At 45.2% G+C, this 23,686-nt stretch overlaps 1 protein-coding gene across 2 annotated transcripts in view; it reads left to right on the top strand.

Annotated features, from left to right (window-relative positions):
- TSHZ1 (teashirt zinc finger homeobox 1) overlaps window positions 1-23,686 on the top strand; it is a 77,167-nt gene that overhangs the window by 40,448 nt on the left and 13,033 nt on the right. The window contains exon 1 of one of the 2 annotated variants that reach the window (XM_045790281.2): window positions 1,128-18,324. The exons of the other annotated variant lie outside the window; for it this stretch is intronic. Coding sequence (XP_045646237.2) covers window positions 18,303-18,324 — 22 coding nt within the window. The 5' untranslated portion in view covers window positions 1,128-18,302. Of the gene's footprint in view, window positions 1-1,127; window positions 18,325-23,686 lie in introns of those variants that run through there. 2 annotated transcript variants of the gene reach the window in all.

The following is a 23,686-nucleotide window of genomic DNA, read 5'->3' as shown; positions in this document are numbered from 1 at the left end:
TTACCAAAGTGGTTTCTTCCTACACATTTTGTTTGATACTTATTTTTTAGCTCATAACATTTGCCATGTAATAGAGACCTGCTTTGTCATTTCAAGTACTTGCATAGCATCCCACTTTATTGACATGCACAATTTAGTTGAGAAATCAACCATTGTTGGAAATTTCGTTCTTGCTCAGTTTCACAGATGTAAACAACTGTGTAATTAATATCTCTGTATGTATATCTTGGCAATAGTATCATCATTTCCTTGATAAATTCCCAGAAGTAGAATTACTAGGTCAAAGGTTTTGGCTGTTTTAAATTATTTTGGTACATATACTGCCAACTGGCCTTCTGGGAAGGCGTGTGCATTTCCAGCCCCACCAGCACTATGTGTTTCCCTGGGTTATGGCATATTTTTGATGGACTGAGTTGTTTTTATGTAGTTTAACTGGTCCTTTCCTGCATAGTTTCTGCCTTTGAAGTAATGTTTAAAAGGTGCCTTCCAGCCTTCAAGATTATGTGAATATTTGGTTTTATTGTCTTCTAGTACTTTTATGGATTTATTTTTTATATTTAAATATTTAGTATATCTGAAATTAATTTTGGCATATGGTGTGAGGTGGGCATCTGACTTTATTATTTGTTTTCAAATAACCAGTTTTCCCAGCTCTGTGTATTGAATGATGTGTCCTCTCTCCACGGAATTCTCCTGCAGATGCTCCTTCATTGTGCATGGAGTTCTAGCATGCATTGGGGGCGGTCTCTTCAGCTTTCCCTGTGATTCCAACCAGCAGTCTTTCTATTCCTGACTTGTACACCCCCCCACCCTGTTTTAATTACTGTGGCTATATAATATATTTTGAAATAATCTAAGAGCTTTCTATCTACTCCCTGTACCCCTTCTTCTTCTTCTTCTTTCAAAGAATATTTTTCCTATTCTTCTGTATTAGAGGAAGTTTGGAATCATTTTTGTCAGCTTAAAAAAATAATACTTTAGGTAGTGTGATTGGAATGAGATTAAATTAAGAAATTAATTCAGGAAAACAGCATCTTTATAATAGTAGTTTCTCATTCTAAAAATAAAAATGATATATTTTGAAATATATTCAAGTCTTTTTTTTTTTTTTTTTTTTTTTTTGTGCTTCTATGAAGGTTTGTGGATTTTTCACATAGGCCCTTGATGCTGTTTTTTTGTCCTGTGCTGTCTCCTAGGCTATTCATTTGTTCAGTTTGGGTTGTTGCTCTCAGGAATGGAGTTACTTTTCTGTTCTAACTGGTTATTATGGGTGGATCGGACAACTGCTGAGTGTTGATAACGTGCTAGCAAGCTCTTTGTATCAGCAGTGATGTTGTTTACCTTTGAATACAGTGGTTCCATCCTACATCTTAGTACTTTTTTTATTGCTACCTTCTCTTATGGCTTTTTTCCTTTCAGAAAAAAACAAAAACAAAAAACCCCACAGCTCGTCAGCATTGATGAATGTTGGAGAATTTTTGGATTTTTTTTTAAGTCAACTATCAGTTGAGAATGATGCCTTCAAGCATCTTCTGCAAATAAATCACCGAGGGTGAGAACACCCCAAGCGAGCGGCGTCTGTACGGGAAGCGGGGGAGCCGAGATTTCCCTCGGCTGCTGGACGGTCAGGCAGATAGGGGGACTATTTAGCCTGAAAAGGAAACCACCTTCACGTCTGGGAAGGCCAGCTGCTTCAAAAGTGAAGTCTTTTCAGAGTGAATCGGCAGGCAAAGGGGCTTAAACATGGAGAAATAGTGAGAAGGCCTCTATTTGAATGTAAACACCAACCTCCTGGAATAGGGGTTTAGGAAGGGAGGGAGAGGACCTGGTTTTTAAGACGTGTTCGTACAAATGCGATCTCTCGGATTCACCCACAGTCTTCGGTTGTAGGGACGGGCTGTGGCGCATCGCTGCCACTTCAGAACACGCGAGCTTTTCAGTGTTATCTGGTGACAGTGCATGAATCTTTAAAAACTTCTAAAATCAGGCAGGTTTGCCTTTGTAGTGTTTCATTTTTGTTGCTCATGCCTAATTCCTGCTGAATATCCTGAAAATCTTCTAGTGCCTGGGCCTGGGCCTCGGCCTGGGTAGCGTCTACTGGAATATTTATGCTTTTTGGGTCATCTCCCATGGTCATCTTTAACCTAATGTAAAATCCTTTTTCTTTTTTCATGATTCTATTTGGTTTTAAAATAAAAATGAAATCTTGGTGTGTTGTATTCTGTAGAATAATTTGGAATGAACAGTTGTGTTTTTGTTTGGCTTTCAGGATACGTTAGGGCCCCCTCCCTATCGCCCCTACCTGTGGAAAGGGAATGCTTCCTGCTTTGAGGGACTCTAGGAGGACTTGATGTGATCGTGTATAAATACGGCTTCGAGACATTCATAAGCATATATGTATATCATTTTGAAACAGTAAAACCTCAGCTATCTTGAAACCAATTAATTACCATCTTTATTTTTCTGGGACAGAGTAAAGAGTCAGAGGGGATAAAAGGACATCAGGCATCAAAATCCATGTGCCGAATTCATACAAGTATTAATAGAAGTATCTCTAGGTCCTCCCTCACCGTGTGAATTTTATTTTTCTGTTACACACAGTTCTAAGAGTCACACATATCTCTTCTCCTAGGCTACGACAAATTAACAGTAGCAAATTGGAAGTAAGGAAAAGCACACAGCTAACAGTGGGAAATGATAGCAGAGGACTGAATAGTAAGGGAGAAGAAAGGGGGGAAAACCTGTTGTAAAAGAATGAATCACATGAAAAACACAGCATTGCAGGCCACTTAGTGGAAATGGAATTGTTCTCTGCCCCTTTGTGGTCGGTACTGACTGTTCACAGTTTTTGTATCTAGTTGTCAGGCAAATGTTAATAGTGTACAGTATACTTCAAGTAATGCGACAAAAGCGTGTCCATTTTATGTAGATTTTCCAGTGTTTAAACATTTTTATAAAATTCTGCTTAAAAGAGTAAACCTTCAACTATCCAGAACACCCAGCTTCCCCAAATGGGTCCTAAATACTTGTGGTTTTCAGTCAATAATGTATTTTAAATCATTGATGGGATAAATTCTTTTTGTATTTTTTGGAAACACTTTTGCGTATAATTTCACAATGGTTAAGTCTGCTTTCTGCATCTGTTTTAATGTGTGTATATATATATATATATATATATATATATTTAAGGCGAATTGGCTGGAAACTGTTTGGTTCTGTTCTTCTGACATGCCTATTTCCTTTCTCCCTCCCCCATCATCTGGGATGCTTTCTGTGATCCCGCCTTGGGAAGAGGGGAGCGCCTCTTGCGTTGTTTCAGCTTGCGTGGGTCTGGCTGCACCCGCAGCTGCCCATTCAGCCCATTCACCTCCAGTCTTTCCATTTGCCCACTTGGCGGAGGTGAGGTGCTGGGTGCTCTGCCAGAAGGAACTGGAGACGATGTTACCAAGATGTGCGAAGTTGACCACCAGGGTACCTTTAGCTTAATAGGAAACAAATAATGCTAAATATAGGGGTACTACTGACACTTACACTTAAACGTAACTTTTCTATTTTCTATTTTAACCAATCTTTTTTCTGACATCACTGAGGTTACGGTACAAGCCAACTTCTCCTTCTTAAAAGGTAGAAATGAAGCCTAACATATGATATACTATCTAAAAATAATCTTAGGAAAATGCTACTTGTTTTTTCTTTCTTTTTTTTCGTCTTCTTCTTCTTTTTTTTTTTTTTTTTGGTACCTATGTAAGGTCTAGCTTTTAACATTTCTAAGAAAGAACTTTGAAAATAGCCACCTGGATTGTTTGATTGCTAGTGAACACGGTGGGATTGTTGCAGGGATAACTGTGGTTACAAACACAGAAGTTAACAAGTAGACCACCTTTTGTGTATTTTACTTCTTGTACCTGGGAGGAGACTGAGCTAATAAAGAAAAATAACATTTGAACTTCTGTCCTAGAAGAATGTCACAAGAACTATTTATTGCTCACTGAAGAAATTAAATTACTTAATGAAGGTGAATTATTAACTTAATTTATTAGGAATTTAATTTGGGAGCTATTTTCATAGGGATATTGGCCAAGGCATGAACGATAACACTTTAATGCATAAAGACACTCGAATGACTTTAAATAGGCAACTAAGTGTATTTCAATAGAAACTGATATTTCTATGTTTTAAGTAATAACAATTCCTCAAAGAAGACCTATTGTCAATATAACTTTGCAATCAGTAAGGAAGTATGATTCCTTTAAGGTGAATTCATTTTCAAAAGGCGTGTTGCTGATCAATGACAGGCATTGTGACGTTACTGTCAGTGAGGTTCCATTTCTCAAACAATTGCAAAGTTGTGTCTCCTCACACCGTAGCTGTGCACTGGTAATATTGAGTCATTAAAGACCAGAACTCACACTGACTGACGTGTCTCGGGGTCTGGTCATAGCAGACAAGCTGGGTCACAGAGGTGTCTGAACCACATAACCCATATTAGGTCATGTGTTCGTGCGATGATTCCAGATCCCAAATCGAGTCTGCTTTTCCTGGCCTTAAAATAAGATGCGTTTGTTGCTTTTACTAGAGAGTTTCTACTTTACCTTTTAAAAACACAGTGGGGTGAGGGGCAGACTTTTATATATCTGTCTGTGAATTAGTGATTCAGATGAAAGCCAGAACTGGTAACTTAGGGACAGTTTACTGGAATCTTCTAGAAACATCATCATGTAATCATTGTTTTAGCGATTCATGAGTTAGGTGGGAGAATTATGAGAAAAAATATCTCATTCTCTAAATAAACTTGGTTTTTTTTCTTGGAAATTTTTAGTGATTTTAGTAATTTCCATGGTTATGTACAATACGCGATCTTTCTATAATTTCTAAAGCAGCACATCTAATGTAAATACAGGAACCCACCAATAGTGTGCATTTTCACCTGCCCCTTACCCACATATAAACACAGCTAGTGAGGTCAGAAGAGGCATTTTTCTGTTTGAAATCAAGACTTTTGCTTTATCTTTGAGCTGTGGCATTTCAGATGAAGTAATTTACTTATGGCAGACTTACGGTGAGATGCTATTCTTTTAAAAATATCTAGATAACTTTATTGCCTATTTATCAGAAAATAGTGGTGGTGTGTATTTATTGCCTCAAGGTGTATGTGAAATACCCATTTATATCTGCATGCCTCATGGAAGGACCCAGACTGCTCTTTGCTGCAGTTTTCAACAATTCAGTTAAAATGCTTGATCAAATTGGGCTTCAATTGGGAGATCATTAATGAACTAATCCTTTTATTGACAGATCACTCAAGACCCCAAAGAGCATGTGATTTCTTGTGTTCTGCAGTAATGCGTTTGAAGCATTTACCAAAACTCCTAATGTACGTAGAAGCTGCTACACTGTTCTTAAGTAATGGATCATTTTTTGTTGCCGTTCTAAGCCGTGCTTCTCATCATGGGCCAGAAAGAAGCACACGGTTGGTTGACGTTCCAGAATCCTGACTAGGACTAAGCACAGGAAGTAAGGCTTCAACTTATTCCTAAGAGTAAGTGCTTCCTGTGAGAAAATGTTTTTAAGGTTTATTGATCGAGGCTACTTAGTAAGTTACTAATCTAGGAAGTTGTTCATTTAAAAAAATTTAGTCTTAAGTTGCTTTAGATGCTCTAAGTTAGCAGGGAAAAAATGGCTGGTATCTGTAGCTAAAGTAATGAGAGTCTTTGCTTTTGATTCTGGTCTATTTCTGTCTGATTCGGTGTCTCTGTTGTAGAGAGCGTCATCCCAGAGCACCCCAGTCGCTGGTCGAATCTATTCTCCGTTCCTTATCCTCATGGATTCAAACAGCACTCCTCATTTCAGCTCCTTTTCGCATGTCCCTCTGGTCACAGACACTCAGCTACCTCCTAGCTGAGGCACGCCGTTTGCCTCAGTTGCTTTGTGTGTAAGATGATGGAGTTGTGAGGGGCAAGGGCTGCAAGATAGCTGACGTGCTCCGGACGGGCTCTGGCACTCAGTGCCGTTGGAAGTGCCGGCTGCTGTCATCATTCATGGGGGCGTCTGGACACAGTGCCCCCGACATTATTATTAGTGCAGGAAGAGAGGAGGAGTTCCCTGAGCACGTGGAGCAGTGCCCCTGCAGGCAGCTTGCACCTGCTCATAGGACTTGCCTGCCCTTTACCCTAAGTGCAGCACAGGGTGTCTGCCGGCCTATTGTGGTGTGGGAACACCAGCACGGCGGCTCCTCCGCGGTCACAACTCAGGATGGATTGTTGGGGGAATGGGTGGAGTGTGCGTGGCACACGCTGTCATGGTCCTCTCTGCAAGCCCCCCTCCCCCACTGACATACATTTTGTATTGAAATAGCAACTCCAGGGGTACTAGTCAGCCTCTGATACCCACAGGCACTTCATTCCCCCCCAACTGCGGGCTAATGTAAATGTTCTGAGCATGTTTAGCGTAGGCTTGGCGAAGCTGTGATGTTTGGTATATCAATTGTATTAAGTGAATCTTTGACTTATGCTAGTTTCAATTTAGGATGGATTTTTCAGGATGTAACCCCATAGTAAGTCAAAGAAAGCTCTGTATATTCTGTGCCATTATAAAAATGCTGCTAAATTGATTTTATGACCCATTAAGGAGTTAGAGCTCTCAGCTTGAAGAACATTGTCCTGGAGTATCCATTTAGGATTTCCCTCCTTATCTTGCCTCACAGTGACCTCAGGAAGGGTGATTGTGCTAGCAACTCATAGATGGTGGTGATGATGATAGTGATGATGGTGGTGATGATGGTGATGGTGATGGGTGAAGTTAATGATGATGGTGATGATGGTGGTGGTGATGGTGACAATGGTGATGATGATGGTGATGGGTGAAGATAATGATGGTGATGATGATGATGGTGATGGGTGAAGATGATGATGATGATGGTGATGGTGGTGGTGGTGATGGTGACAGTGGTGATGATGATGGTGATGGTGACAATGGTGATGATGATGGTGATGGGTGAAGATGATGATGGTGATGATGATAGTGATGGTGATGATGATGGTGATGATGGTGATGATGATAGTGATGGTGATGATGATGGTGGTGATGGTGACAATGGTGATGATGGTGGTGGGTGAAGATGTTGATGATGGTGATGATGATAGTGATGGTGATGATGGTGATGATGATGGTGGTGATGGTGACAATGGTGATGATGGTAGTGGGTGAAGATGATGATGATGGTGATGATGATAGTGATGGTGATGATGGTGGTGATGGTGACAATGGTGATGATGATGGTGAGGGGTGAAGATGATGGTGATGATGATAGTGATGGTAATGATGATGGTGACAGTGATGATGGTCATTTAGCTACCACTTATTTGCATGGTCTTACCTTATTTTTAAAATTTTAAAGCAATACATGCTTATTTTAACTAGTAGAGTAAAGGTGTATAAAATAATTAGCATTCATAATAAAAACGGCTAAAGAAAGTTATTAATCTTTCCCCTTCTCTGCCTCTCCATCTGCCCTCCCACAAAGGTAACCCATGAAAACAGCCTGGTTCTGTTTTCCTCACCTTTCTCTCTGCTCTTGCGTATGTGTGAAAACATGTACTACGTGTGGGGTTATCTTTATTCTCTGAAAAGTAGAATCCATCTGTGCACTTTGATTTTCTCACTTAAAACTATGTCCTGGGGCGCCTGGGTGGCACAGCGGTTAAGCGTCTGCCTTCAGCTCAGGGCGTGATCCTGGCGTCATGGGATCGAGCCCCACATCAGGCTCCTCCGCTATGAGCCTGCTTCTTCCTCTCCCCTGCTTGTGTTCCCTCTCTCGCTGGCTGTCTCTATCTCTGTCGAATAAATAAATAAAATCTTTAAAAAAAAAAAAAAAACTATGTCCTGATCGCCTCTCAGAGAGACGTCTTAGTCTGTTTTGAGGCTGTAAACTTTTCGGGCTGTGGCTGTCCCACATTTGTTCAGCCTCTAGCTTATTGGTGGGTGTTCAGGTTGCTTCTGGTTGTGGACCACCCCAAATCGTGCTGCTGGATGTTTACGTATTTCAAAGGACAAGCTCTCCAGTAGGCGCCTTGCAGGGTCAGGGAGTTTGTCGTTTTCATTGTCAAATTGCTTTCCAGAACCGTGTCATCCCGTCAGCTCACCAAGCGTGCGGCGTCCCAGGCTCAGTGTGAGCCTCTCACGACGCTTGGGCCACCGGGGCCTCACACAACTCCGTGCTTGTTTGTCCTGGCAGAGTCCTGTGGGGGGGGGGGTGCGTGGGTGCCTGAGTGTGTGAGCACGGGGCTCGGAGGGCTCCTTCTGTGTCCCCGCCCAGCTTCTTAGCCTGCTGCTTCTCATGTGTCCTTGGCGTTGCTCTCTAGGGTATGAATTTACTTCAACAATAAACGTTCCTTCATATCTTCTTGGACAAGGTAAGGATTTCTTCTGCCCTTGCCTTTTCCCGAACACCGGGTCTGCAGCTCTGGGAGAGTGCTTCCAGCATTTTGTCGTGCATTGAAACGAGTTGAAGGTGTCCTTCTCACATCCTACCTTTCAGTTCTGTGAAGACAAGGGCTGCCTCTCCCTCGTGCGTCTCTGCAGTGAGTGACCTGCCACCAGGTTGCCGGCGCTCAGTCCATGGCATCAGAGCACACAGAAGTGTGTGGGCAGAGGCTCTGTGTCCATGGTTGTGGACCGTCATCTCCATCTGCCATTTTCTCATGCGTCACTGCGCCACCTAGGGTTCCCGTCATCTGTCCTGAGATGGGGAGGCATAGGCCAGCTGCTGATTCCCCCGGACCAGGCTTTGCAGAGGAGATAGTGGGGTGGGGCTTGACAGCATCCCGGCGGTCACTTGGGTTCCATGGATGCTGAGCAGTTCTGCCTCTATGGCACCGTCGTTTGGCCTGAAACAGTATGCGTTCCCTGCACGCCCGGGGACCAGACACAGCTGTAGCGCCGTGACACATGCCTGTGCCCGGGGAAGCCTTCATCTCCCAGGTTTGAAGGGACACAGGTAGATTGGCCTCAGGTGATGTCGTAGGTTAATACTTACTATCTCCGTAGTACCGCTGATGTCAGATGTAATGGATTAAAATCGCCCGGTTGACTGAAGGTGTACTTCTGTCTCCCGGCTGCCAATCTCGGTCTGGGTCTGCAGTTCCCTCTCTCTCTGACCTCATTTTCCAGCTGTCCTCGAAAGACTCCTTCCTGGAGGTCCTTAGCCTGCTGAGTTGCTAAGGTGATGGCTGTTGCAGCCCAGCTCGAGAATGTGGGGTCTGAGGGACGTGAGGGCTGTGTCGGACAGAACGAGCGTACAGTAACAACCCCCGTGGCTCTGCGGGTCAAGTGACTGAGCTGGCTGTCCCGCTCACGCTCCTCGCCTGTCTCTGTGGAGGCGGCTAGGTGCCCGTGCTCAGGCACTCGGCTGATGGGCTGCCACCATCTGGACCATTGCTGGTCACTGTGGTGGGTGTGGTGGGTGGCATGCACGCCTGCTTTAAAGGCTCCCCGGACGGGACATAGCGTCGCTTCTGCTCACATGTCCTCACCCGCTTCTGATCTCAAGGTGGCAGGGGAGGGTGGTCTGCAATGTGCTTGGAAAAGAACTGGCCAGCAACCCTCATGCTTGCTACGGAGGCCAGGTAGAAAGGTGGGAAGAAAAGACAGAGGAAAGGACAGCAGATTCTACGACTATAAGGAAGAAACTCTTGTCTCGTAAGAGATGAGCTGACTAATTCTGCCAAAGAGAAGTTCCGAAAACGCTCTGATTGACGGCAGCATCATTGTAACAAATTTATGGCCTCCTGGGTGATTGCTTTGAAGGACAGCAGTCGTCTCTACAGAAAGATGTTCTGTAAAGAACATTGGAGTGCTTGTCAGCTCATACTGGCATCTTTAATACATGGCCTGACCCATGCACCCATTACCATAAACTCAACCACAGGCAGACATCCGGAGGGGAAGACACCTGAGTACTTCCTGGGGGGGCCATGGGAGCGCGCAGGAAGTGCCGTTGGCAGGGGGGCTGCCCCAGCCCACAGGAGCCTTGCCACCTCCCAGAAGGCTGGGAGTCCTGTTGTGGCTTTCTTCAAGACTTCTGGTTCTTTCTACCTTGTTGAAATCATAATTTCTCATTTCATAGTTACTAATGTAGTCACTTCTTGACTGTAACTGATAAGAGGGAATCATCGTGTGTCTTTCACAGCTGCACTGTTTCAGTGCTGAGGGATCTTTGGCTGAAAGGAAGAGCCCTGCTTTTGGAGGATTTGAAATATCAAATAGGAGTTTCCATGTGGGGGAGCATGTTAATGTCCATATAGGGTGATTTTACAGATCAGCTTATCAATGTGCAATAAACGAACAAATGAATGGCTACCACTCCCGTGGGATTTGGCCACCATTTGAAGGAAACCCTTGAGTTTGTGTCCTCCACAGGGAGGAGGAGCCCTGCCTTGTATTACCTCCGGGTGCGGGGTGAGGCTCTGGCCTCAAGGAGATGGCGGCCTCCAATCCAGTTGAGAGACGTAACACTGGGTCTCTAAGGCTTTTGTGTTTTAGAGAGAACTTGCCCCGAACTAACAAATCTCCTTGATTTCTCAGAAAGCATTTGCGTGCTCCCCGGTTGATCAGGAGATTCTGGTTACCATCTATGTTCTCCTTTTGTTGTACTGTTAAAAAAAAAGGGCAGAGATGATGACGTCAGGTAAGAACATTGTGCGACACGATATTGAGTCAGACTAAAGACAGTAATATGGTTTTCTATATTCTTTTATCCATTCAGTAAATCTTTATCGAGGGCCTGCTGTGTGCTAAGCACTGTTACAGGTGTTCAGAACTATGGCCAATATGATACGGTGCGTGTGACGGGCTGGCTTACGATATACACATCATTGTCAAATTGCCTCTTGGCTAGGGCCATCGGGTATATCCCGCTGAACCTGAGAGAGCAGTACACTGGATGAGGCATACATCTTGGCCTCAGCATTGACCCTGTTGGAAGGAAAACAAACGCGGTCTTCGTATTCTGGTGGAAGCAAGGCCCTTTCTGTTACCAGCAGCCACGCCTCTGCTCATGCTGCTCCCTTTCGCATCTTTCCTGCCCTTCGCTGCCTTTGGAAATCCTTTTTGACTACTTAGGGCAGCTCAGCGTTTTCTCTTTGAGAAGCCCTCCTACGTCCCCTCCTCCTTTTGGGAAGCAGAAGCTCTTCCTTCACGGTGTGGCCAGGACCCTTCCCTCCACTGGTTCAGCATGTCCCTGTTTCACCCTGTCTTGGTCACTGTCTTCTTACCCATTGTCTCTGCCTGCGTGTTGCTGCTTCTGGCCCTCAAAACTCGAAGAACATTTTCAGGTTGGAGTGGGTTTTCAGGATTATCTGCTACCCCCTGCCTTTTTCGTAGATGAGGAGAAGGAGACTGAGGGCAGCTTCCAGATACTGGTCAGGGTCTCCCAGTGGTAACGGTGGTAGAAATTAGATGAGAGGAAGCTCCAGTCTATTCAACGTGCAAGTTCACTAAATACTTGAGTAAATATGTTACTGGCAGTCGTATCTTAAAAAAAGAAGAAAGAACTTGCAATCATTTGTCAGCAATGTAATCTGTCAAAGTGACGTTACTTCCGTGTCACAATCAGATTCATCTTCTATCACTTTGACCTAAGATGCTTTTCTGAGGACGAGAAGGTGCTGTAAGGGTGGGACCTACCTGCATTTCCGTTCATCTTACTGCCTTTTTCACCCTCAATCCATGGTGTTCTTTCTTGACCTCTTAGAGAGATACGCACTTCTGTTTTGTGTTAAATGCCTATATAAATAAGTTATCAATAATCAATATATTCTTCTGACACCATGTTGTATATTTTACAAGTCCTTTTTCTTGCAAGCAAATGTTAGCATTCCTAACTCTTAATACAATTAAATAAACTGAAATAGGTATTTATCCGTTGAGGACATGGTTTGCTGGAGTTACGGGGCCAAGAAACAGTAACTGCATTCAGTATGTCTATGTTTCTTGTTGGCATCTTGGCAACTAACCATAGAGATTGTGGGGTTTTTTTTGTTATTTGTGGTGTTTGTATCAATATTCATACAGATACAGTAATTCAGTGTGAAGGAAAATCAGTGTTTTCTGAGCTGATTTGCATATGCGTGTCAGATCTAGCTATGCCGTTTTTATGGCATGGAGGAAAACAAAATGACCTTTTACCAAGTTTTTGATTCTAGAGGATTCTGTGTTTTGAGTTTGGAGGGAGGGGCTGCAGAGGAAAAGGGAAGAAGCAATTGTTGATTTATATCATGATGCCAGCAACAGTCAGGAACCTCAGATGCTTTTCAGCTATAATTGTATCTTTGCTCAAGGCTACTGTAGTTAGACTACATTAAATTCCATTGTCAGTCGGCTCTAGAGTTTCAAGGAGCTTGTGCTGATGCTGACCGTAGGATGGTCCCAACTATCCTTTGTGCTTCTTCTCTTGTTGTAAAGTACAGTGTTATTTTATACACCGGAGATAGTGCATCACGAGAATACATTATATCACTCATTGATAGGATTATGGCACAGTAATCAGAAATACGTGTCAAAACTTATCTAGCTCGCTACCCTCTTCAAGTCCTTGGTTTTCATTACAATTATTTTCCAAAAAGAAATCGAAAATAAAATGTCATTGTGAATAGCATATATCTGAAATGGATAGTTTACCCTTAACAGGAATAGTAGAACACAGTACAGAAGCTTTCAAGTGGCTTCTATCAAAATAATTATCTTAGCAATTATCTCTGCCATTCAGTTAACTTTTGCATGCGACTGGCGTTTCTGTGTCTCTGTGTTATCAACCTCTCGCTTAGAGTTCTCCCAGGAACTATTATACTGACAGATTTTATTTTATTATTAGTATTATTATTACTTTATTTTATTTTTTAGCGCAGAGGGAAAAAAAGGAAGAGAAGGGGCTATTTAACAGGAATTGCACCGGGATGCGTAAGCAGATAGTACGTTCCTTGGAGATCACGGTGGCCGCCTGCGCTGGGAGGTGCTCTGGGCAGGGTCTCCTGACGGCGATCGCACCAGCCAGCCTTGTAAGGCAAAGCCCAGCGGGGACGCTGGACGTTAGAAGTCAGTCCGGAGAAGCCCACGAGGACGCGTGTACTTGAGCGTCTTAAAAACTTTCATTCCTCCACTGTACCCACAAGTCCGTTTTTTGAAATTGAGGGGCAGACGTTCTCAGTTACCAACTCTTCCGTTCAATTACACTTGAGTCAGAGACGCACCAGCCCAGCGAGATCAGCGTCTACTTCCTGCTCTTCCTTCCTTTTTCAGGGAAGTTGAGCACACAGGAAGTGTTAGGGAAGGGGTTTCTGTTTGTTTGCTTAAGTGAATACATTAAATTGCTTCTGCTTTAAAAAAAATTTTTTTTTCACTTCGTGGAGCAGTTTTCAGAATGTGATCCCCATTGTTCAGATGCTGGACCATGGTGGAGAAATGGTTTGGGAAGAAGCCTGCTTTGACCTCTACCTCCCTCTTCCCCCCACATCTGTGATTTTCAGGCAGAATTGTTCTGCAAGAGAAATGGATCTCTCAGTGGGGTAACTTTCTTGCAGTTCACTCACCACTGAGGTGGGACCCCTTTGGCTCGTCTCGTGGTCTTGCGTGTGTACTTGAGTGAGTAGAAACACTTTAAAAAAAGTAAACTCCATGCTTTTCTACTGTCATATTTGATTTGAGCTGTGCTCTGATGGTTGTTGGAAGCTAGCATGAAATGCGGTGCCTGCCTGACCCATTTTCGCAGCCCATTATCATAATTTCACTGTCGTATGGCCACTGAGTTAATGTACTTACAAATGACAGAGAAAGTGTGTTACATGACCTTAGGGTTTTCAAAAATTAAATGACGTGGTAGGTCGTATTTCAAAGAATAGCTAAGGAGAATGGTTTTCTTTCCTGCATAAAGTGTCACTACGCATAGCAACAGGATATTGTATTTCTTTTTTATTACACAAAAATGTGAAGCTTTTAAACTCCTAGATTCCCCACATAAAATTTAATATTGGGGTAGGGAATGAGATATCCAGTGGATAAATCTGCTTCCCCATCCCCCCATCCCATCTCAACCCCTCTTTCTCTCCAGATGAAGCACCATCAAAACTTAGAGATGCAGAAATACTTTGAAATTCTTGTTTGGTGATGAATTTAGTATTTTCCCCCCTAAACAAAGCCATGAATTCCCAGCCAAAAGGCAATGAAGTACTTAGATTTACTAAAACATGCTTTGTTGGGGTGCCTAACTGTGGCTTATGTTTTTTTCTTAAGTGCCTTAGGAATTACTTTTCTTTCATTTTAAAAAGTGTTGTTTTTTGTTCATCGTTTTAAAGATTTGAGTCTTTCGGCTTGAGGTTAAATGAGATCTGGAGGAACTTTTAATTACAGCAAGTGATACTGGTACATCACGGAAGGGGTGGCTGGGGATGAAGGGCCTGAGGGACACCCCGTGCATTCGGAGACGTGGGACAGACCGCAAACGTGCAATCCTGTGGTAGGACCTCCCCCTGTCCTCACCTAACTGTGAGAATCAAGTCACTCATCTGTTCTCGAATTCTCTTTCCAAGTACGAACAATGTATGCCAAGCGGTAGTTCTCTGAAGGAGCCCTCAGGACTTGAAAAGCCACAGACTGACTTACAGATCACACGCACCTGGGCCTCCACACAACAGTAAGAATCCAGAGTCCTTTGCAAGCTGTCTGTGCAGCTAAACCTAGGGCCTGGGTCACAGGGAGGCGGCTGTGTGGTGTCGAGTTGCAGACCCACCTTGACTGGAGTTTAGTGAACACATACCTGACTGGTCTGTAGAAGGAATAGTAATTATCGCTGTTCTCCAGAAGACACCAGAATGAGGGGAAAACAAGTCACAGGCTTATATTCTGTTGAAACATAAGGATGTCCTTTGAAAGCCAAAAAGTGGGACTAAAATTGCGCAGTTTAGATTTTCTTCTGGCTCCTATCTGCAGACTGCGATTGATGGCACTTGAGTCACGAAGTATGGGTGCGGGCGCCCATCGATCTCCTGCAGGACCTGCGCCCCGAGTGTGGGAGGGACTGCTGCACGTCTGCTCCGTGCACCACGGAGCCTTCCAAATGTCAGGTCTGGTGAAGCCCCTGGCAGTGTTGACATAAAGAATATTACTTAAAGTTACTAAAATTTGATGAAGCTTCTAAATTTAGTCTGCACTCTATTGTGCACCAAAATTAAATTGCTGGGGAAAAAAAGAGGTGGTGGCAATGTGTGTTCAGAAATGACTTGTCATAATTAATTTTTTTTAACCCAACAAATTAGAACATTTAAACATTTTTCTGACATAGCCAAAAAGTTTTTATTTTTTATTACGGATGTAGCGGCTCCGAAAATTGCTTTATTTCCTTGATTTCAATGGACACTAATTGCATGGTTCTATCTTTTCTTAAAACGAATATACACCACGGATACGGAAATATTAAAACGTCTTCCGCGGGGGGGGGGGGGGCATGTCGTTTTACATTGCCGCTCTGCCCACAGTCCTGCACCGGCTGATCTCCCTTTCTGAATCACTACGCCAACAGAAAATATAAGTTCGTGCTGCATTTCGGCCCCACGGGAGGGTGGGAGAACAAGGGGACTGCATTTCACACACTGGGTAGGGGCCACGCTGAGCGGACTCCGGGGCCTGGCTCCCCTCTGGTTCTGCGTGGAGTGAGAGGCAGGGCTGGGAGGCCACGAGGCAGAGGGCCGCTCCTGGCTTCCAGAGCTCAGACAATGGCCAGGCCTCCTCCGTGTGGGCCCTGCAGCCGGGGCAGGCAGGAGGCTTCCTGTGTCTTCAGGAGGGGAAAATACGCAGGGAGAGGAGAGAGGAGGGAAGGAGCAAGGCGCTTCCTCTGAGAGCGAGTGAGCATGGGCTGGGGAGGGGTAGCCTCTAGTGAAAGGATGCTCTCGCCCCTTATTAGGGAGATGAAGCTGGGCAAAGAAGTGTTGCAAATGGGCACTCACCTCTTAAACGGGAGAGCTGTTTTGTATGCATATTCAGTTCTGACACAGGCTTGAGAAGAAAGATGGGGAGCATTTCGCATATGTGGAAATGCGTAAAATTGGGCATTCTAAAACAATAACAGCGCTGTATCCTGCATGCCATTCTCCCTCATCTTACAGACACAGGGCAGGCAGGGCTACACCTTAGGGGCTGTAACTTCCTGATGAATCTCAGGGACAAGGTTAGAGCCCCTCCCCCCCAGAGCCAGCTTCCTTAAGGAGCAGTGGGGATGAAGGGGCTTATTAATACCATAAATCGCCTCTCCTGTCAGTCAAACACGGAGCAACGCACGACATGATACTGGCCGTTTCAGTGCTGGAATATAAATCATTGAAGATTAAATTATTAGATAATTTGGAAACTTAACAGTTTGCATTTTGCACTTGGAATTGTTTTGCTGACTTGCACTTTTCTTGGCTGTCCGGGATTTTATTAACCGTCCTTAAGACATCTATCACCTCCCTCCTCTTCATTTTCCAATGGGCAAATTTTCCCAGGAAGGAGAGTTGCAGTGGTGATGCCTGCAGTCGCTGCTCCAAAAAGATTGCTGTATTTTCATTGACATGCAGTGCATTACCATAATTGGCTTTTCTACATGATAGGAGAGAGGAAATAATAATGTCATTTTATTTACAGCCAGAGTGTCGCTTTATGAGACTTCTCCAAGTTTCTGCCATGCTGTGTAGGTCAAATGACATCTTTTGATCAGTCCTGTCCAAAGACATCAAAGCTGAGTGGCATGTAATGGAGACCTAGTGACAAACCAAATCTAGGAAAGAAATAAGACTGCCAGTTTCCCATTAAACAGCGTGCTAAACAGCACAGCTTCCCCGTGTCGGCTACGAAACCACTCTGACCACCTAAATCAGGAGAATGAAAGGAAGCTGAATTGGACATTAGTACTGCAAATGACTGCAGTGATTGTCACGACCGCCCTCCCCCCAGTGCCCCCCCCACCAAAAATCAGCAAGCAAACCATGCGAGTCACAGTGGGGCTGCTCTGCGCCCGTTCGCCTCTCTCCTGCCACTTGCTGGTTTTCTGATCTGGTTTATTTAGGCTTGACATCAGCCAAATGGTGTAGCAGGACATCTCTGACAGGTATTCTTCCTGATTCAACGGGAGGGAGGCACCACTCAGGAAATTTGGGTCTTCTGAGGCAGGATTTCGGAGCGATGCACTTCCCCTCTTCCACCCATTTTCTTTCCTCTATGATCCCTGTTGGGGTGGTGTTTCCCATGCCCAGTCAAATCCCTTAGGGCCACCGGAACTTTGGAGGAAGTGTGAGTGACTCGGGGGAGGCTTGGTGTCCACGGCCACACACAGTGCAGATAAGGGGTTTGGTTTTTTGAAGGATGTTTAAACAGGCATTTTATACTAGAGTTTGAGAAACGAAGTTATTTCTGCTCCATGCAGTCAGGTTCACCTTCCCAGGTGATCGGGCCATGGAAACGTGTACCACTTGTACGGACAAAGCAGCATCCTCGGTGCGTCCGTCTCTGTCGACTGGCTTCGGGCTACACATAGTGTCTCCTCCTTCTTTAATTCCTCACTCCAGCGAGTCACTATCGCACAGAGGTTTGGGGCCAGGCTGCGTGCTAGCCGCCAGGAGCCCAAGTCTGCTGGGATGTGCCGACAGGCTCAAGGGGAGCCGGCCCCGCAGGAGGACAGCTCACTAGGCCCGTGATGACCTGTGCACAGGTGGGAGGGTCCCGGAGGGCTGGCAGGTGGCAACGCAGGATTCTCTGGTCAGGAGGCCCTGGGTGGGCAGAGACGGGGCCTCAGTGGGCATGATTACAAACAGATTTTTTTTTTTGGTCTCCCCCCTTTTTTATAATGGTAAAATGTAAACAACGTACGGTTTGCCACTTCAGCTCTGTTTAGTGGCCTCCACACGGTCACACGCCGTCCCCACCATCCATCTCCAGAGTGTTTTCATCTTCCCAGACTGAAACTCTGCCCCACTGAACGCTCACCCCCTTCCCTCTCCCCAGCCCCTGGTCACACCCTGCGACTTCCTGCCTCTGTGACCGGCCCGGGTCCACGTGGTTGGACGCGGATCCCAGCGGCGCCCTGCAGCCCTCCCGTGGACAGCAGTCCCTGGAAAGCCTGTCCCCGGAGCCTGTCATGGCCGATCCAGATGAACACGGCTTTCAGGCAGATCTGCCCAGGAGCAATTTTGCGGACCTTCATGCAGATAAAGATCTGATTTTACAAACAGCATATTCTGAAGACAGGATTCATTTTAAACGCACGCCGCTCACAGCTCCTGATGGAAATGGTTCCGGGTGCAGGTAGGGGTGCGCGTCGGAGCCTCGCTCTGCAACAGACCGCCGGAGAGGACCCTGCTCGACGAGCTGCCGCTGCTGCGCTCCGGGGCAGCTCACGGAACCCCTGTGCCTCGTGTCCCCACACGGAAGTGGACAGGAAGAGTGGGCGTTGCCCTTATCGCTGGGGAGAGCCTAACGCAGTTAATACGTGCACAGAGCTTAAGATAGTGTCTGGTCCCGAGAAAGCGCTCAATAAATACTACCTGGTATTAGTCAAGGACGTTTTCATCCAAAGCATATTGCTGGTTGAGCAGATATTCTATGGGTATGAAATACTTACCCAAGAACAAGCAAATTATGTCTTTCAAAATAATAGTATATTATTAATCCTTCCAAGTAAATTTCTAGTGTGCCAAGAAAAGTCCTTCTCTCTATCTAGGTGGATCATTATCTCAGTATATTTTTTTTCTGTTTGGGACCAGATTTCAGTGTCGTCATGGAGAAAATGCCGCTGGTGATCATGGTGGGCTCTCACCCTTTCCGTAGAGAATGTGTGCATATGCGTGTACCTTTTTCTTTTCAGGCTCCCTTGCGGGGATTTGAGAACCGTTAGCGGTCAACAGCCTTTTTTCTACACGTGACTTGGCTTGGCTAGTTTCCACTTTCAAATCCTCTCCTATAGGGTAGTTGAGATGAGATGTGCTTTCCTTGTCCCTCTGAATATTTCCGTTGCCTTTTCTTGGCTTAATAATTTTAACGTGCCCAGCATTTCTTTCCAAGTGGTTTCATCCCCAGAACCAATGGAGACAGAGAGGAGGAGAAGAACATGGGAACCGTGAAGCCGGGAGTTGAGTTTCCTCTAACTGCTCTTAGTGAGAAAGGCTGTCCGGTGGGAACAGTTGGAATAGAATTTGTTTTGTCTTTTCCACTCCACGGACGGATCTTTTATTTTCAAACCTTTGCCCAGAAGTGATCGAAACTGTACATTCTCCAAGTATCCTACCTGCAGCCAGGGCGCCTAGAGATGTGGTTGCTGGGTAGACTCAGGGGGCCACACGCAGCCTTCGCAGGAGGTCAAAGAGCAGATGTCCTTAGACTGATAGGAATTGCTGTTGTTAAATTTCTGAAAAGGGAAGTCATAACTAGTTTAAGGGCCCTGAGTGTCCCCCCCCCGCCATCCCCCCTCCCCCCCGCCCATTTATGTGGAGCGTCCTTCTGGCTTCTGCTTCGGACCTCAGGGAGACACAATGTGAGGAACGCGCCGGGCTTGTGCCTAGACTGGGACCCTGGCGTGTCTTCCACCTTTTTAGCCAGGAGACTGTGTCTCCAGCTCCACTTAAGGATGCAGATGAAGAGTGAAATCCACTCACCTGCCGAATTCCCTTCTCTGGGTGCCCCAGGCATCCCAGGCCTGCAGTCTGCCTGCGCCCCGTCCCCGGTGCGCTCAATAATGCAGTGGGATTTTGCTGCACCAAAGTGTCACCTGTCTAGGTGAGTCGTGCCGGTGTCTATGTGAAGTGACAGCCATCTTTGAGTACCCGCGTCTTTAACTGACTTCTCTTTCATCATTCATGTTGGGAAGGTAACATTTTCGACAAGGTGGTTTTCTCTCCCCACTCTTGTTTCTCCCCACCCCCTCCCCTTGCCCGCGCCCCTCCCCACTCTCTGAGCTCACCTGATCAAAACATCATCCCTGACAAAGGTTTCCTTCTCCAAATTAAATGAGCCCAACTAGCCTGGGAATTTTCATGAAGAAAGCAAGTGAAATGCTGATGTGCAAAGTTAATGAATCTGGTAACAGAGAGAACATTATTGAGCCTGGATAATATGATCTAGTCTCCTCACACTTCCTGTAAAGAATGTATGGAAGTCAGTTACGAGGCGTGATTCTCACATCTGTCCTGCCCCATAATGGTAATTTGTGTAAGTAATGGAAACAGGTTAAATACTTTCCATTCTAATGTTGCCGGCAGGGATGAAAATGAACATTTCAATGGAATCATCTCGACAGGGCAGAGCGGGGAGGGGCCTGGACTGATTCATCTCCATGCCTAGGGTGGTGGAGCCCTAATGAGAATGCCCGCACGGACGCGTGTGTAGTTCATCGGAGAGAAGGGGAAGGGCAAGGAATCCTCCGAGATCAGAACCGCGCGGCCACGCCAGTGCGGGGCTCCGTGGTCCCCCACGCAGACCTCCGCTAACCCGTGCTCCCCCTTCTGAGGGGCCGAGGGGGTGAGGAGGAGCCGGGGCTCTTTCCACCTCTCTGTTGGACGCTGGCAAGGGGAGTCTTTGGCTGGCGAAACCCAGGGGTGGTCTCAAGATGCCTCTAGAACCTGGTTTCGAAAACATGAAGAGACAGAGCAGAACCTGTGTTTTCTTCATTTGCCTGTAATTATAAATGGTCAGCTTTTTGGATGTTTTTTCTTTGCCTAAAAAGTCATTTTCCATCCTTGGTTGTTGAAGAAGAGCCATTTTATTTGAGTAGTTGGTGCAATTTCACATTTTTAAAAAAATTGGAACTCGTTCCTTTTCATATTGTTCTATACACGTGACTTGAGGTCTAGAAAAAATATCAGGGTGTCCAGCAAGAGACGCACTCAGTTATGCCTGGTGTCCCATAATGTCCTTGTCACTTCAGCTGTGTGAACGTGGATTATTCAATGTGTTTTCATACTGAAATGCTGAAGGTATACATTGCATTTTCCAGTATCACTGCCTTCCTCCGATCTAGATGTTATTACTTAAAATCCAAGTGAGTTAAACATGGCAACCTTGAGTCGGCCAGCCTGTTACATGAAATGCCAATATCCGGATGATTCCAGATTAAATTTGGGGCGGGGGAAAAGTGGAGCGTCTTTTATCGAAAGGACACATCTTTCCTTTATATCAGGATATTTTGTTATCAGGTAGGAACAGACGCGGATGGGTGCTTGTCACCTTGTGTGAATGGGTATGTTGAGTAACCTGCTAGATTTTGAAGTGCAGATAAAGCTGACTTGTAGAAAGCAAGTCCTGTTCCGGGGAAAGCCTTTCTTCTGTTGCTTCAGCTCTTCCGGCAGGCAAGGCACCCACACTTCTGTTCACATCCATCCGAGGAACAAGGATCGCGAGGAGGCATTTTTCTGGAGCATTCACCTCTTATGGAATAGGAGACAGGATGGTTCAGGAGAACACCTTTCTGTTCTGTGTGATTGCGGAGGAGAGTGCGATGCAGGCTGGGGGGATACGAACCTAATTGCTCAGAGCCAGTGTTATTAAGACTCGAGGGAATTTGGAACTTTTCTACATTTAGCCATTAAAAAACAAATACAGCTGTCACTTCTCACCATTCTTAAAATGACTGTTGAATAGAGCAAATCTTGTTTTCTTGAAAGAAACAAAGATGTTTTTAAAAATGTTGGGCTGCAATTTGAGAAATATAATTTTTGTCTAATTTGCCAAAGATAAGATGTTTGTGCCTCATTGTAGAATTACAATTTGAGATGAAAATATTTTTCAGACAATATGTGTATATTTACATTGTAAAGCAGCAGGGCACACATTGTTGGTGTCAGATTAAACTCTAACAGGGGCCATATACATTGTCTTATGTCCACTTGCATTAGAATGCACAGAATTTCATGTTGCTGAAGATGACAGCACGTCTTTAGGGACACATTGGCATCCAGGAGGCACATTTTATGACAAAAAATATTAACAGGATTTAATTGTTTTTTTAAAAAAGTGAAATCCAACCATAGGATCTGGTTGTTTCATTCCCATTTTGGGAATGATAAGGTCTACGTATTTTTTATTTTTTTATTCATTCACACATGCACACGTGAGCACATGCACACACCCGCACATGTTCACATGCATGCACACATGCGGATGCACACACACACACGTTCGCACACACACATGAACACATGCACACACACAGTTCATATGCATGTACACACGCACATGAATGCATGCATGCACACACCCACTCGTGTTCATATGCATGCACACGCAGACACCTGCACACATTCACATGCACACACATGGACATGCACGCACATACCTGCACGTTTGCACACATACACACGTGAGCACATGCACACACCCGCACATGTTCACATGCATGCACACATGCGGATGCACACACACACACGTTCGCACACACACATGAACGCATGCACACACACAGTTCATATGCATGTACACACGCACATGAATGCATGCATGCACACACCCATTCATGTTCATATGCACGCACACGCAGACACCTGCACACATTCACATGCACACACACGGACATGCACGCACATACCTGCACACGCTCATGTGGATGCACACACAAACACATGCATGTACACATTCACACATATGCACACACATGCACACGTGAATGCACGCACACACCCGCACAGGTTCACATATGGCACCCAGCGCACACATGCACACACACCTACACACTTCCACATGCACACACATGAATGCACACACACACGTGCACATACAGCTGGCAGCACCTTCTCTCCTGCCTCGCGGGTGCTGGTGTGTGCTTGTTCAGATGTTCTGTACGGCTGCTAGGTGTGTTCTCCCGCTGACACCGGGACACACCGCGTGTGCTGAGAGTGTCACACTCCACACCGCGTGCTAGGCTCAGGAAGGGCGGGGGGATGATGGCAAAGCTGTTTTGACACAAAAAGAAATGGCAGAAGATGATTTGGAGTCTTTGTTTTATTTGATGGGGAGAAATGTCATTTATTTCTGTAAGTAATTGTAAAAGGAGAATTTTATACAGCAGCTACCATTTCCAAGCTTACTCATTCATCAGATTTCCGTGAGGGGGGTGGTGAGGGTGGAGGGGAGCTGGCGGCGCGGCGGGGGGGTGGTGGTTGGTGGAGCAGACGCCTCGGCGAGGAGCTGGCTCTGTTTTCCGTGCAGAGGTAGCTGCTCTCACAGAAATCTCCTAGGCTAAGACATTGTATTCATTCACCGTATGGAGTACAATGTTCTCATGGTTTCATCACGAGAAATAAAACAAATACTATATTTCGGTACATTGGTACCCATGTGGATTTTTAGGAAGTTGTAGCTCGTAATGAAAACAAAAGATCATCACAAATAATTGCCTAAACTCAGAAGTTTTTATGAGTCAGTCTCTCTCTCTCTGCCTCTGCCTAGGTAAAAATTTTTAAAAGGCATCTAGGAAAGCAATTATGAGGATTTACTGATAATAGGAGAAATAAAGCCCATTATTATGATGAGAGAATGCTACTTTCAGTCATGGTAGTGATTTAGTCACCACTGTTGTTCCTCGGGGGTTTCAAGGAAGTCGGCTGTTGTGTGACCGTGTATTAAGCTTCCAGTCGGGTGTAGAAATTTTCATGTAGGGTCCTGGGGCTTATGCTGGATC

This window comes from Ursus americanus, chromosome 19, assembly GCF_024610735.1.
Source record: "Ursus americanus isolate L20-20 chromosome 19, mUrsAme1.1.p, whole genome shotgun sequence".
NCBI classification, from domain to species: Eukaryota; Metazoa; Chordata; class Mammalia; order Carnivora; family Ursidae; genus Ursus; species Ursus americanus.
The sequence above is the reverse complement of the archived record's forward strand: the minus strand, read 5'-3'. Positions and strand labels throughout refer to the sequence as shown.